Raw genomic sequence first — 16,594 nt, 5'->3', positions numbered from 1 at the left:
TTGCATGCGTGATATTTGTCCACTCTATGCCGTGATCCTATAATTAGATATAATTGAACAGTTCCATTTCCTTTTCCAGCCAGAACACTTGACTACTTTTGGCTGTTGGAGCAGAAACCAAAACTGCACACCTGTGTGTTTTTGTGTAGATGTGTACGTGTTCTTCAAAGGTTGGAGTCAGAATACCTGAGTGGCTTCGGACTTTCACAGTAATTCTGTATGTAATCCATAAATCATTTTGGTGACTGGATATGTTCACTTAAACTCCTGTAAGATTTCCCCCCAGTCTAAAGGGTGTTTTTAGGAGACCTATGAAGTATGCTATAATGTTATGCACGAATGTGATCGGTTGAAGGGAAAAAAAACTGCATTTTAAAATGTTTTGTCTTTAACCTTCCTTGCATGACTGATCCTTCGAGGTGTAATTTAATCAGTGACCATCCCTGGCAATTTTGAACACATTTTGAAAATGAATGAACAATCTGACAAGGTCAAAGGGTTTTGAACTAGTGAACTTGGAAACGAAAAGAATGCCCTGCATTCGGAATAGATTGGCCTCAACCCACCCTCCCCCTTCTAGAAAAAAAATTTAGAGCTTTCTGTGAAAGGACAGTACATTAACGAAAAGCATCCTCAAAAACTCTTTGTAGCTGGTGGTCATCAAAACAGCTGTGGCCCTCTGGACTTCAGTTCCTGGAAAGCCTAGTGTCCTGTGGTTTTTGTTATGACTTGAGTAGTCAACCTAGTTATTTTCTTATATAGAGTATAATTCTATGTTACTGTTTTATTAAAGGTAATACTTGTGATTGTAATACTCTATTGTAACCAGCCTCTGTAATAGAGCGTTGGGTGCAAGAAAAATTCAAAAAACACTTGCAGGACTGAATCATTCTTTATGGCCAGCTGTAAACTTAAATTCACTCATTCATTTATGAAGTTTCAGCTCTGAGTTTTTTTCTCAATAGTTTTAACATTCTCTTTCAGGCTTTTTTGTTTCTAAATGGAAGATGTCAATCCTTTATCTTCACAATTTCCTGTACTAAAAGGAAACCGGAGGTCATTTTGGGCAGGTTTATTGGAAAACCAATATTCAAGGGGTGTCTGTTGAGTTTTGATAGCATTTTTAGATATGAAGATTAATATCACTTTTGAAACGGGGCAAGTAAAAATTGACAAAAGCGACAGTTTTTTAGGCAGTGTAAATCAGTGATTTTATTGGCCTTGTACACAGAAGTAATGGCTTAAGCAAGATACACCAAATTATCCTAAAATATCTGAAGTGCATTACCTATTACCTGGAATACTGAACCCAGGGCCATAGCTCTGCAAGGCAGCAATGCTAACCATCTTGTCTGCATGGAGCTGGCATGTTCTCCTTGTTCCATGTTTGCATGGATTTCCTTTGGAAGCTCCAGTTTTCCCTCCCACAATCCAAAAACGTAGTGGTAGGTTAATTGGCCCCAGGAAGACTGACCCTGGTGTGAGCATGTGCGTGTATGTGTGTGTGCCCTGCGATGGACTGGTGTCCCACCCAGGGTTTATACTGCCTGTTGCTGGCTGGGATAGGCCCCAGCTTCCTCACGACACTATTGGACAGAGCGGTTAGAAAAGGGATGGGTGGACTTGTCAGATGGTTAAAATGCAGTTGGTTTGATTATGAGTTCAGTACATTTACTTGAAGAGAACCCAAAGGAAGGCACAGGAACACTCCAGGCACATGGTCTGTTCTAGACATACCGCAATGAATAAACAAGAGAAGCAAATAAACCAAACTTTGCCTCTTCACTCTTATGAAACTGGAATTCCTCTCCTTTGCCATTCTCCTACAGAAGATGTATTTATCCTGCCGTGAGAGGTGTTTTGTGAATTTATTACAGTACAGACGAGACCCTAGACCTTCAGTGCTTGAACAGGTCTGTTTTTTTGGTTTGCATACAATACCACCATGCCTTAGGTACTGTAAGTGCTGTGTAATCTTTACCTGGCTTCAGTGTTTCATTTTTTTGCCCAGAATATTTTGACAAATTATTTTGTCAGATGCATGTGTGTGATTTGGGTCACTGACCAGTCAGAGCTCATGGTCTGTGAAGGAACTTGAACTCCTGTTAGGTACAGTAATATTCTCAGAGTGGCACATCTGACTCTCTGCCAAAGGTCATGTTTCCAAACAAAAAACAAACCATTTAAAAAGTCTCTATCAGTATGGCTAAGATACTTGCTCAAGGAAAACATATGCACACATAATGGGATTATTGTTTATGGAAGATAATTTTTTTTTCTACAGACATCAGCTGCTTGACTTCTTGAAAAGGGTCCTTCTGGTGTTTTTAGCAAAATATTCCTCAGTCCTGAACAGGGATGGTAGCTCATAGGGGTACTCTGTTTCTGACCCATCTTTCTGGAAAAAGAATAAAACAAAGTTGTTAAATTGGCATAAAGATATTTCACTAGTGCTTTTTTTTTTTAATTAAAGAAACGAGTATGCAATGTGTATTTTATTTTTTTAATAAATTCAAGTCTACTACTTTTAAATGGGAAAGTTTCAAGTTCTTCTATTTTAATATCTGAGAGGTAATGACACACATGACTCAGATATTTGTAAATTAAATGTGCAGGAAGTAACGCTGTCGGTTGCTGCAGTGATATATTTCTACATTAAGTTGTCAGTTTCAGGACTAATTAAAGTCATGAGACAAACAACAGTGGTCAATGTCGGTATAGATCTCCATATTCAACAGGAATCTATAGGTTTTGGTCTGAATCTGCAAAATGATAGAACAGCTGTTATTTTGTTGGGGGTCACAATTTAAATTGCGATACAACTAGGTTGAGAAACAAGTGATTTCCTTTCATACTGTAGCATTTTGAGTGACCAGCTCAGTGGTGTCCACGTTAAAAAAAAAAAGTGTTCAATGTCCATACTAGCTCATTAGAAAGCATGTCAGCAGAACATTTCTGATGTGCTAAAAAAAGCATTGCATTGCTTGAAAGCTGGATACACACTTCCGAAGAGATACATCACACAAGGTTCACTCAAAATATTTAACATAAATTGTTTTAAAATACAAATAATAAAAACGTCAATGTTATGGCAAGGTATGGAGCTATCTGATTTTGCTGTGGTCCATTTTATATTCTATTCGGTCAACAACACCCCTAATGCACATGGAGTGGATTCTGGTCATCACGTTGTCTTTCATAAGTCATTTTGTCACATTCTTGATTTATCTTTCTTCCAGCATATGGTTTATTTTTTCTTATCAAAAGCTTTAGTGTCCTGTAGAGTCAATGTACAGACATCAAAGCGAACGCTGCTGGTTACTCAGGGCTCCAGATCTGCAAGTACAAGGTTAGTAAAATACACCTTTCAGGGCTCAGTTTGGTTTCTGTATTTCCATAAACTGTTCAAGGCAATCAGTCACAGACGTTTTTCAATTACAGTTTTAAAACTAAAAAAAATGAACCAACTTAAAGGACATGTTTAAAAACATCATAACAACATTGACAACTTAATGCAATATGATTGCAGCCTTGTCCATATTTTTTTAAAAATGACATCAATAAGGGGATTGCAAGACTTGTCTCTGACTGTTCAGAATTGAATTAAAACATTCTGTCAAACAGGTTACAGTGCTTTCCAATCCTGCTCCTGGTCCCACACACACCTATTGGGTTTTGTTCCAGGTGAGCCCTCAGTTATACAGTCAAACCCCTCATTAACTTTATAATAATAAGATTAATCTGCACTATTTGTGCTCAGCTCTTAAACATGTTGGAGATTTAACCATTGTATCTCGTAAGTGAAATTAAATTCTACACTTGCAACTGGAAGCAAAATGTAAATATTCAGGTGAAGCACCTTCTTTGGTTAAGTAAGGCTTCAATTATCTAATGAGGGTGGGATAGAATGAAACCTAGCAGGTGTGTGGGGAAACCAGGACCAGGACTGGAAACCACTGGGTTAAGATATAATAGTCACTTCCGTACTCTGAAAGTTTTAAAGACAAGAAAGTGGGCAGAGGTTAGCACGCTACAAAGTCGATGCAGTCGGTCCTTAAGTCACCTTCTGCGGATCTTCTGTTTTGCGATGAACAAATTCAAACAAAAGCAGCAACACGCTGTCGTTGTCGTCAGTGGCAACTGCAACTGAACTGAGGGACTACAGCCTCCATCTGAGCAGCAGCAGCAAAAAAAAAAGTCTGAGGCTGGATTACTCAAGGAGAGGTCTTGTAGCTTGTGATGACTACACCTCACAAATGCGTGCGCTCCTGTGGTGAGATGGCCAACGGCAGTGCTTCCAGTGTCAGGCAACACCTCTGTGACTTTGTGCATGTGTTCTCTGCCCTCCTCTTTTGAGACCAATAACTTATTCAAAACGCTGATGTATTGTTGGCAGCTTCATGTAATCCATGGCGACTTCATAGCTGCTGCAAAATGGTTTTATGCTAGCAGCATATAAAGCCACACTTTTAAAGTGCTCTGCAGTATTTACACCTCAAATATATATTGTATAGCATATACAGTATGTACACAAATATACAAATACAGTATTTACAGATCTGGAGTATCCTTCAAGACTGGACAAACTTGCTTGGATCAATACGCTGCTACTAGCCATCCATTGAGCAAGATTAGAATGACTTCCCCTCGTTTCTATCAGTCTTGTTTGTTCTTTCTTATTAATCTGATCCCCTTTCTCAGACTCCCAGACTCTTCACAGCTCACAGTCATGTGCCTCTGCTGCATTGCTTCAAGCAACAATTACAGTAAGCATTGGCAAGCAAAAAAAGGCTCCTACAATTCAAATCTTCAAGCGCCTGCTTTAATTACAGGATTTCAAAATTACTTTTGATTGCATTTCCTTCTGAGGTCAATTTAATTTTTTTTAGGTCAGCTTTTCCCTGACAGCTTCATCTGTGAGTGTAGCAGACACTACAACACGATGAGTCCCTCTACCATTCTGTAGCCTTGCCTGGAGGCACAAAGCACTGCAACACTGGTAGGGGACACAGCTCTTCCGTGGCCTGGAGAGTCTGTATTCTACACTGGCCTGCATTGTGCCAAGAGCGTACGACTGCTTTGTGTCACAATGACGTTCCCTTGGGCTGTACAGCTTTGGCGACAACTTGTGCGAGACAGCAGCTTCAGTTGTGAATCTGACCCCACATTCTACACCAGAGAGTGTCAGCTACTGGTTCACTAACAGCACTTGCTGCCAAAACCTGTGTTTTTTTTTCCCCTGTGGACCACCATCTCAGTACACAGGCCAGGCCTTGTTTTAGCTTGTGAGAGCTGATTCTTGATTTGTTCTTGCAAATATCATGAATATATAAGACAACACTGAGACAAGCAATAAAGAGAAAATGTTGTCTTTTACACTAATTTTTAGTAGCTGGCTGAAAGATGAATAATTATTTGGTAATTAACCTGATATTGGATTGAACAGGTCATTTATTTTTAGATTTTTTTAGAATTTCAACTTCATTTCAATTTTTGGCCAAGCGTCATTACACATCTGAAGCTTAAATCGCTTCCACAGATGAAGTAAAGAAGCTAAAACGGTTGCATTTTTAATTTAAATTATTCATACACCCCAGAGTGTGTATTCTGTTTGTTCTGATGAACTTCCACGTTTTCTTCCTTTGCAAAAAGCCGGCCCCAGATTTTTCCAGAGACACCGTTACCCATCCCCCAGAAGACTCGATCCAACGCTGAAAGCTCTCACCCGAGCTGAGAGCAGGCACTGCGGAGAAGGAGGCAGCCCGTTGAAATTCCCAGAGTGCACCTCTGGGACGATCGCGCCAGAGCAGGGCATGCAGCGCAAGAGAGGGGGGAGGGGCGGGAGGCCAGCACGTTCCTCAGCCAGGCTGGGGCCTCACCTCTAACATTACACACGCCTGCAGTTCTGGGCTGGTGTGTGCTGCATATCTGTGGACAAATGCCTTTGCCTTCCTGCGGTAACCATACCAAATAAGCAATTTAGGGGTGATTTTCAAAAGGTAGCGGTTCTGGTAACAGCTGTGATATAGCAATGACAGCTTCACCCTCCCCCCCCCCCAAAATAAATACTGGATCTATAGGTCTCTATGAAAATGTTCCAATTCCCTATTGAAATCTAGGAGAACTGGGACATTTCTGCAGAAGCCTCTAGGTTATTTTTGCAAGAGGAGAGGCAGGGGATTTTTAGGCAATTCAATAATGCTTTGAAAATAAACTGTGGAGGTCATTCCAGCAAGAAGCCTGTGAGAACATCACTGCAGGTCACTGACATCACACCCTTGATCCATGACCTTACTCCAGGAAAGGGTTAGCAGTCAACACACAGCAGTGTACTTGCACTTAGCTCAGCTGGAATAAACTCTAGAACCAGATACTGAATAACATTCATTATATTAACATTTCGTATGCATGAGGGACTTACAAAATGTTCATCCAAAATACAGGTATCTCACTCGTGTTGCCTGACAGACCTTGCGCCCGTTGCTCCAGGAATCGGCTCTGGCTCCCCTGCGACACTGAACCGGATGGCTTGTTTCTAAATACTAAATGGTCATGTCACCGTGGTAACCTCCACAACGTGGGCAGGCCTTTCATTCCAATTAATGAATTCATTGGTTAAAAAAGCATTTTCTAAAAAAAAATCACGCGTCACTAACTTGATGTTTCCACCGTCTTGTTTTCCACTTTCAGAAATTATTCCTGGGATAACAAGAAGGGAAATAGTATTTGCTAGATAATCAAATATACTGTTTGATTATCTAATGACTAGATATCCTAACTCTACTTTGTCTCTGCTTTGAACTGGTTAGGGTTTATCACATCACCTGGAAACCAGAAACATAACCTTTTTTTTACTCATTTTTTTTGGTTGAATTTTGTCTTAATTTTGCGATATATGCAAAGGCAACATATGTTTCTGCACTGCTGAGTGAGATCTACCTCATTTTGATTTTAACAGACTGTGACAGCAAACAAGTTAAAAGCTTCATTGGAAAAGGGCATATCAATAAAGAAAGATAAAAACCCAAAATAGTAAAATGGGTAAAGAACTCATTGTACAATTAAGTGTATAGATTTTCCTAAATGTTTTTTTAGCGTTTTAATGGGTGGATGCACTCAAAGCAATAGTTTGGACACAGAATAGTCATTTTAATTGCTGTAGATACAGAATGCCCTCAGCAGTAAAAAATAATATTTCAAATGTTCTTGATGGGTCCTGAAGGTGGAAACAGGACAGGAGGGACTCCTTTACACAAAGGGTTGTGGGAGTGTGGAACAAGCTGTCCAGGTATGTTGTTCAAGAAAGACACTCAACTTTCTTTCAAAAACCAACTGGATGAGATCCCTGCATCAATTAGCTCCTACCTACCAAACAAGACAGAGAGGCTGAAGGGCTTCTTCTCATTTGTCTTCTTGTGCACTAAGTTGTTTTATAGCTTTTCCTGTCTTGGAGAGTTATAACAGCTCAAGAAACAAAGATGATAGAGTCTGGGCTTTTCTTACTCTTGACAATTATTGCTAAGAACAACCGCTGGCCATCATTAATCATTGAGAATGAATTCCTATTTATATAATCTCTACCAGGCCATCAATTGCAATCAATATAAGCATAAATACTGGAGCCTGTGCTCTTGCCTGTCTTCAGTTTGTTCTCCCTCCCTGCTCCTCACATGATTTCATCTCCTTTTCTTTCACCAGCCCCTCTTTAACCCTCTCCCCACCTGCTCATTCTCCACCCTCATTCCTGGGTGAACAAACTGCCCATAGTCCATGACCACCTTCTGAACACGCAATACTGGCCACCAGCCTCCTCTCTACGCTGCCTGGTGCCCAGGCTGGCTGTATTGTATTTCAAATCTTACTATTTTGTTTAGTTTAGTGCATTTCCAGCTTTTGTTGACCTTATTATTCTTTTAAAGTATTGTTTGTACATAATTATTACTTATATAATATATATTGTAAGTTGTTCTGGATACAGACAAACTCATATTCCAAGCAAATAAATAACAATATTGTTAAGAAAATATGGGATGTACTGTTAGACAATTGTGAGGTAAATATAACTGTAAAAGAAGATAGGTATAAAAAAATCAAATTTAGTGTAAAATCAAACACGTTTGTTGTTTCATCCAAATGTTTTCAGGACAGAAATAAAGAAGACCACAGTGTTTAAGACAATACTAAAAAAATCAATAACACAAGAGTCTGTAACCCAACTGTATGATGGATCAAATTATAAAGAGGTGCAAAAGACGATACAAAAAACATCCGCAGAGCAGACAGAGCCATCCACATTTCCTGGAAAGCCCTCATTAATATGATTGTATAATTCTAAAAAATGAAAAAACTCCAAAATAAATAATAAATAAAGGTGTATAAATACTGCCACAGTAAAATTAAGCACTCCAAAATCATGAAACCCAGTACAACAGTTAAATGTAGTAGATCTTCTGAACATAAAAGCAAGTTCAACCAACTGATGTCGAAGACAAACTGGAAATATTTCTGCCGAGCAGTCAACACATTTTTAATACTTTTGAACAGCCAAAAAATCACCCCTTAGGATAGTTTAATAGTTTCCAAGTATAGGTCGAATACAAGGATGTTAGTATACAACTACAACAGAGGAAAAAATTATAATAAACTTTGTTTTTACACGCCTCAAATAAAATAGACATGCTTGAAGAATAGTGTACAAAATAATTAAGGATAGAAATGGCACCTTGGGTTTATATAATCAAATTTGAGTAATGTTTTTTGTTTCGTATTTATTAGAAATTCTCAAATGTAAAATAAAAACGAATCAAGCATGTTGTAGCTCTAAGGTCATCAGGGACTGATGCACTCAGTAATTTGCCCACTTTTTATTTGCAATGACTGCAATGCTTTCTCTACTATTTTCTTCCTGTAACTAAATCCACTGAGCTTCAAGGACACATAACTAAACCCCATATATCTGATGGAAACTGGCTGATAAGACCAAGCAGACATGTAACCCTGTTGGACCAGTCTATCTGGGTAAGTCCAAGCACCAATTCACTGTCCTTCAGTTCCAAGGAGCTTCCAGATGCTAGGAACGCTAAGCTATTGGAGCACTAGAAATGCCTGCCCTGGTTAAAAAAACTAAAAAAAATACTTTTCTTTCTTCAGAGGTAAGATACTGTGAATTGTTTTCAATGAGCGTTTCTCTCTGCTCCGTGCCTGATCTGCTGTGCAGGCTGGCAGCTCGCAGGCCTGTGGTCCCCCCAGCTGCACTGCACAACTCCGCCATTTCTACAGAGCTGAGGCTGGAGCTGCAGGGAGGCCTCTCCTCACGAAGGGAGGCAGGCCTGGTCCATACCGCCACTGCTCACCAGGGGCGTCAGGCTGTCTCCTGCCAGGGTGGGGGAGGGGGAGCAAGCTGGGAGCCCGCAGTGGCTGTCGTGGCCAAGATTCAGCACCACTGGCGCCCCCTGGAGGCCTGCAGACGCCACAGCCAGACACCTCCCAGTGGCACAGAGCAAAGCTTGCTGGGAGCGTTAAACAGAGCAGACCCTGGCCTGTACTCTCACCCTACACACTTTCCGATACCCGGGACTAAGAGTGGCTGTGTTTGTTTAAAACTGATAGGAATACGACACAGCTTTCACACAGCTCTTTCTGAGCTTTAACAGCAATGTCTTACTTCTACCGAGCCTACCAATTAAATTTCACAAGTTCAAAGTTCTAGATGTAATAGAAAATATATTCCGTTTATATTACAATTAGGATTTTAAAGCAACGAAGGGGCATATAACAGGGAAAATATACAGAACTCTAACTAGTGTTTAAGATAAAATATTCAAAGAAATCATTATGGCTATTTTTTGTCTCTACACAGAGACAGCATAGGATGGAGCATCAACAGCTGATCAGATGAGTTCATCCTGGATGACTTTTATATTTTACCAGTTGAGAAAACTGCAGACACATTCCCAGGAGTGGAAAATATAGTTTTTTCAGATTTGAGGACTGCTGGTTGGATCAGGTTGGTTATACCACAGTTCCGGCATGCAGGTCAATGACAAACAATGACAAACGCACTGGCATTTATATTATAGTGCAGACCAGACAGGTTTTTTTTTCCCCCCAATTAAATTTTTATCACTCGATAAATTATTTCAATGGACAAAAAGCACATAACTCTACATGACATGAGAAAGCAATGAATGTCTCCTGAAACGAAACAAAGACCAACTGAAATGAGCAGAAAAGTACTATGGGCTGTTCCTGTCTCTGTAGGATGGTGGAGGGCAAGCAGGAGACATTGCACACGTTGTGTTAAAGATCATGTCTGGGGACTGCGGCCCTGAATTTGAAAGTCACTCGAGTAGAGCAAAGGGCCACATTTCCTCTGGTCTTCTTCCATTTCAGACATTAAAGACTACTGTACACTGGACCACTCGAGAAGATAAGAAGACACATCAGATGGTTTTCCTAGCTCACGATCAGGTGCTCTGTAAAATAGGATTCTAAAACGTGCAGGAATCCTGTACTCCACGACCAGGGATGCCTACTCCTGGTATAATCTTATGCGGGTAACTAAATCGACAAGAAGAACTTCATGAATAATTCAACATTTTGGATTTTGCACATTGAAAATGAAATGGATAATATTTTGATCCTGAGCTCGTAGGTGTTTTCAATCATGTCATTGCCATGGTATGGCAATCCAATTGATCAATCAATCAATTGATCTTGCTATCCAGCTGATTAAGTAAACACCTTTTACCTTCTAAGCTAATACTTATACTTACAGTTAATACTGTACTTGTTTCATACTTGGTCTTTGGTTTTAAGCCCCCAGAAATATCAAGAAACTTTTATAAACGGACTACTCAATCAGTATACCTGTGAACTGCCGATTTTTAGATATGAAAACACTGTTTTGATGTTGTCTACATGGGCAGCACATCTGGGCCCTGGGATTGACTGCAGCCTGAGATGCCTTCTGTGTGGTGTCTGCATGTTGCCAGTGTGGGTTTCCTCTAATTGCTCCAGTTCGCTACCATGGGCCAAACACATTTGGCTCCTGTAATTGTGAGTGTGTCCTGTTCGGTCCAGGCTGTACTCCCCCTAGTGGCTGGCTGGCTGGCACCACAAGCCTCAAGGATAAAGCAATCTGTGAAGAAGGGTGGCCAGATGACAATGTCCATGGCATTCGTTTTCAGAATCCTATAGTTCATCTGATTAGGCATTTCACTTAAATTCTCCCGTTATTGTGATTTCTGAACTTCTGAAAATGCCGTGTGTGAAGGAGCGAGAGAGTGCAGTTTGATGTTGAATTCATATCGATTAATCGTGATGCAGCAAATGAACAACTTGCCCCTGGGCAATACATTTCCATGCTGCTTCCACTCAGAATCCTGCGTAAAAACGCAAAAATTGGGCAACAGAAAGCTCTGTGTGAATGAGGCTTGACAGGAGAGCTCCCATTTCACGTGCTAAAAAAGATGGAGGCTAAAATGAATAACAAGTGAAACGGAAAAGTTAAAGATGAAATGTGGCCGAGATAATAATGGGAATTGTGTAGAAACTTGAGACAACAAAAGGAAAATGGATGACGTACCATATGAAAATGTCACTAAGATGTTTACCAAGAATGAAATTTAGGATGTGCTAAAAACTGTCCACAAAAGTGTTCCAGTAGTCAATGGACACAGGGTTAATACCCTGACTGGAAAAGTGCTAATGTCATGTATCTATCAATAAAAAAGACCATGAAACTGAACCAAGCAATTGATTCAGAAGTAAGCTAATAGCTCTTACTTCTATTCCATGTAAAGTTATGGAAACAACAATCAGAATAGATGTATACAGCACAGGTACATGGCAATAGGATTATAAGGTATGGTGAACAAAGGCAGGTCGTGCTTAAATAATGTATTAGAGCTCTTTGAACAAACTGCAGAAGTGACAGATAGAAGCTGACAGGGTATATTTAGAATTTCAACAAGCAAGAGCTGATGGTCCTCATCAAAATGAATTCTTAAACAGGTAACGGGGATTCAAGGTGATGCCTGGTTTTGGACTGAAATGGTTTCGGTCATGGGGAAACACTGAGTAGAGGCACGAGGCGAATGCTCTGAGTAAAGACTGGGGCGATGTGATGAGAGCAGTACCATGGGGACCGCTGAGCTCCGCGAAGGTGACCCTGGACACGCTCGTGTGGTAAGTGCGCTCGGCAGAGGGGACTGACCTGGGAGACTCCAGGGCTTCTGAAGGTCTGCAGCACCTTGTGCACCGTCTGGGGGAAGCAGCTCTGGCCTCTCTCCACCTCCAGCACCTGCATCTCCAGCATGGCCACGCTCCCCGCCACCATGCCCACAAAGGCCTGAAGGACAGTCACCACAGGGACTGCTGAGACAGCCAGACCCCTGATTCTTCCCTCAGAAGTCAGCCTTTTATCCAATGAGTGTCTGTGTCTGCTTCACTCTCTAATGAATTGGCTATCCTTATCATTATTTTTTGCACCTACTGAAAAATGAGGTGCAAATCTGAGATGGTACTTTTAAAGGTGCTATATAAAATAAAAGTTTAGTAGTAGTAGCAATGCTCATCAAGAAATGAATGAAAGTCCTAAGAAGGTACACCTGTGCAGCTGACTATGGTACTCTGTCTGACTGAACCATTAACAGAAATCCAAAGGAAGAGTGAGTTCCTGTCCTCCCAATTAGTGGAATAAGCTGCTGTTTGTGATTTATGATTGATCATCATCTGCTGTTGATGAGGTCTCGCATGACAGTTAATTTACTCTACTGACAGAGTCAGGCATTGCTTTAAAAAAGAACCTCCCTTCTTCTGTACAAGTCCCATTCCAGGATGTTCCTGCTTGGATAACTGTTGCTACTCTGTGATCTTTTTTTACAGAGCCTGGAGTTTCAATCTGTTCAACATTTTCTCTGTTTAGTCATTCTCTATGATATGCATTCAGACATACAATATGATGATATACATGATAGAAACAATTACAGCAACTTCTTGTTAGACACTTTATAAACTGATGTTTTTTAAATACATATTTGAATTTAATTCTTAATTTTACTGTTAATATTGTGTTTTTTATGCAGAATTATCTATGTATTTTTTGTTATTAATATGAAACTAGTAATCCAATGCCAGTTGTAGATGATGCTGATTCTTTTAACAATACAGTACCTCTATCTTGTCGATTTTAGTGTAAACATTCTTCATTTCTTCAACCTGCACTCTTAAACAGGGAATATGCTGAGCAAGCAGTTCTGTGGAATCACTTCGAATCTAAATGGAGGAAGACAAACAATTTAGCTCTTGCTGAGATTCAGCTGGAATTATTAAAGTCCATGAAACTTTACAGCTGTGATCAACATTGGTTCATGATGGCTTAATTAAAAGTGCTCCTTAAACTGAATCAGAACTGAGCATAATTACATACAGAAAAAAAGTAATATTCAATAATATTCCATTATTTTGAGTGGATACAAAGGCTGTGACTGAGTTACATTGCACTGAAAGGTTCATAAAGTCAGTTTGCTTGAAGATGCCTTTGCTTAACTCATTTAGCTCATTTAACTCATTTAGCACTCATCTATCTTGGTCACCCTAAGACAAATGAACTTTTTGTATCATCGCATTCATATCCTTATCAACTATTCCCCTTGTTTTCTCTTTTTTATGCACATTTCCCATCATACTTGCACTGCGTCTTAAACACAATCCAGAGCTACAATATATGTGTTATGAGCATCAACAGCAGCACAAAACCTCCCCTTGTGTTTCTACTAAAACACTTTGCCTGTCACAAATAGAAGAAAGTATGCTAACCTCTCAGCCCATCTAGCTAGACTGACTGTTAGAAGTTAATGCAAGAATAACATTTCTTGAAAGAAGCCTGGGTATGTCTATTAACCACATGGCTAGGTAACATACAACAACAGAAGTATAATACACAATTTCCACAGCAAAATTTGTTGCACCAGTTGTGTTTTGTGGTGGAGTAAAACAAACTGGAAAGCATTTTTTGTACTGCGTACACATATACAGTACAACACACACCTAATTTCACAGCAATTTTGAAGTGTAGAGATTGACATGGACTTATATCACTATTAAATTTTCTCTAGAATGCATAAATCGTGTATTGCATTACTTGTATGTAGCAAGGGATATCAAAACAAATGTGGAACCTTAGATTAAATTTGCTGTACACAGTTTTGATATTATGAAGATATAACTTAATAGTGCTTTGAGCATAGTTTAAAACAAAATTTACCTACCATATCCAGCATTCCACAGAATTCATCCAGTCGTATAAGCATTTCTTCTATACTCTCTTGAAATGCTAACACCTTTAAAAGGACATGTAAAAATGCATTAATGTGAGAAAGCAGAAGCACTTTTAATGACCATGTTTCAGTTTGCTTTGGAATTAACGTGCTCTGACATGAATGTAATTAAAACAATTAAATGAAACCAGTCTACATCATTTGTATTTATCAATTTAAAGAGTAAATTATGGTTAGTTCATATTCTTCATTTTTTGGATATAGTTCAAATAATATCATTCTAAATTAATCAATCAAATGAAACACTAATAATATCAATGCAGGGTATTCTAAACAATATGAAAATGCACAGGATCAGACATGGCTATTTACAGTACCACAGAAAAGCGCTTGGCATCATGCTCACACTTCTACAATACAAACCAGAGCAGATGTGATGAAAATCGGCTTCCTGATGTCTCGCAGCTTTATTATTGCAACAAACCAATTAGTATTTCACAAAATTGACCAATAATATTTTTCTGTCATGATATTATATTCTTATGGCAAGCAGTCAGTGTCCGCTTCAATCCTCAGAAGTGGCTTCTGTGATCTCACTTGCTCATGGTTGTCTACAGAACAAACTAGGAGGTGGAGATCCCTGGGGTTTCTCCAGTATAAACACATCCTTGATACTGGATCATGGTCAGGAAAGCAAGACCTGTCACCTGTAGAGACAACTGACAACTTGAGTGCTCTTGTTGGTTCCGATCTTTTGCACTGAGGATTTAAGGTACCTGTGTCACACAGAGCCTTGACTTACAGATATGTTTCTATATGTTCACCTTGGGAAATACTAGCCTCAATGATCATCTTACTGTATATCTGTCTTGAAGTACGGACCCAAAATTATTAAGGTCTCAAGACAGGCAATCTTGATCACATCAGCACCCAAACCCTAGACTGACTTTGAGGAGCTCAAACCCATGTTTGAACTCAGCTGACTACTGTGCTGCGATGATGTATTTGAGTGCTCCACCACCATACACAGCCACACTGACGCAACTGGAGCAAAACACATTTTCATGTTGCTGAGAATTAATTGACATCAGTGCAAAACTGTGAAAGAATGATCGATCAAAAATAGTCGAGGTCCCAAATTGCCTTGATGACTCCAACGCCTTATTTGAATGTGTTGATATACCCTGCCAAAAGTTTAGTCTGACATTTAGTGTGGTATCGAATTAATGCGTCTAAAAACAAAAAAAATGCAATTATGAAGCATTTTGATTCAGCCAACGACATCATTGTGACATAAGAATCTTCAGAATTCCGTCAATATCTGACAAAAAATGCACTTTTTTGTATTAATTTCACTGTTTACTATGGTTATACACAAGTACAGCAGGTTTGAAATATAACGTCACCTACACTAGGTCGTCATAGCCAGCAATTATGCCGTCATTTCAGTTTGTCAAAATGATAAAATACGCGAAAGTCCGAATAAACACTGAATCTTTGCTAGTCTTACAATTGACGCACAACATCTTGTAGCTAAAGTTTAAATACTGTAGCTCTTTTAATCATCACAAAACATAAGACATGGTTGCGTGACTTATCTTTGAGTCTCCTAAATTAATATACCGCTTACGGATTTTTTATACTTGCTGACCTCTTTGCTGTTTTTCTGCGTCAGATGAACTGCGTAGTCTTCCCCCAGCGGATGACTGGTTGCCTCACTGTAGGTTCCCCGGGCTGTGGCCCGGATAGGAGCTGGTTCAGTCGTACCATCACGATGTGAGCTCCTCTTCACTGGGCTGTCTGTCTCCGTCTGCCTCTCCTCCTCCATCTCAGAAGCGCTAACGGTAACGTGTGTCGTTCCTGGAATGATTTCTCTCTCCCGTTTTCCTGTAAATTATAGCTACGCTTATTAATAAATGTATATATATATAGTCCTGCCGTCACAGGGTGCTCTCCCAGCTGCGAGGGCTCTAACGCTCCACAATCGCCTGGCTTTCCTTTAGATGCGTCTACTAAATACAGCACTAAGACTGTTCATCCTCTACTAGACAACGCTGTTATCTGACGTACTGTGTTTGCAGGTCCTGCGCTTTTCCATTTGGCACTGTTTAATCTGCAATCAGTATAGACACAAAACCCTTCTGTAACAGCGCCACCGCGCTGAGATCTCAGATTCTCTCCACTGGATGGCAAAGTTGAACACCCACGTACTGTATACACTAACCTTCTCGCCCCCCGGTATGTTGAAGTGTGCACTAGAAATCTTTTAACTTTTTAACTGGGTTTAATTCATGATAAAAAATTTAGTACAA

General features: G+C 39.8%; 1 protein-coding gene across 1 annotated transcript; it reads right to left on the bottom strand.

The window, feature by feature from the left end:
• Positions 1–1,185: 1,185 nt before the first annotated feature.
• LOC148818042 (biogenesis of lysosome-related organelles complex 1 subunit 4-like) lies at positions 1,186–16,345 on the bottom strand. The gene is made up of 5 exons (XM_088937423.1): positions 15,934–16,345; positions 14,274–14,345; positions 13,177–13,278; positions 12,218–12,352; positions 1,186–2,398 (listed from the first exon to the last, which is right to left on the bottom strand). Exons 1-5 carry the CDS (start codon positions 16,108–16,110, stop codon positions 2,288–2,290), a joined length of 597 nt encoding a protein of 198 aa, XP_088793549.1. The 5' UTR covers positions 16,111–16,345; the 3' UTR covers positions 1,186–2,287.
• Positions 16,346–16,594: the final 249 nt, after the last annotated feature.

Source organism: Atractosteus spatula, chromosome 19 (assembly GCF_055471065.1).
Source record: "Atractosteus spatula isolate fAtrSpa1 chromosome 19, fAtrSpa1.hap1, whole genome shotgun sequence".
NCBI classification, from domain to species: Eukaryota; Metazoa; Chordata; class Actinopteri; order Semionotiformes; family Lepisosteidae; genus Atractosteus; species Atractosteus spatula.
Note: the sequence above shows the minus strand (reverse complement) of the source record. Positions and strands in the feature narration are given on the sequence as shown.

What these genes read in the sequence shown, in the direction of transcription:
- LOC148818042 (XM_088937423.1), bottom strand. Translation starts at nt 16,110, where the DNA reads ATGGAGGAGGAGAGGCAGACGGAGACAGACAGCCCAGTGAAGAGGAGC. An exon ending in CTAAAATCGACAAGATAGAG is followed by an intron (nt 12,353 to 13,176) that starts GTACTGTATTGT and finishes ACTGTCCTTCAG; the next exon opens with GCCTTTGTGGGCATGGTGGC. An exon ending in GAAGCCCTGGAGTCTCCCAG is followed by an intron (nt 2,399 to 12,217) that starts GTCAGTCCCCTC and finishes TTCTTTTTCCAG; the next exon opens with AAAGATGGGTCAGAAACAGA.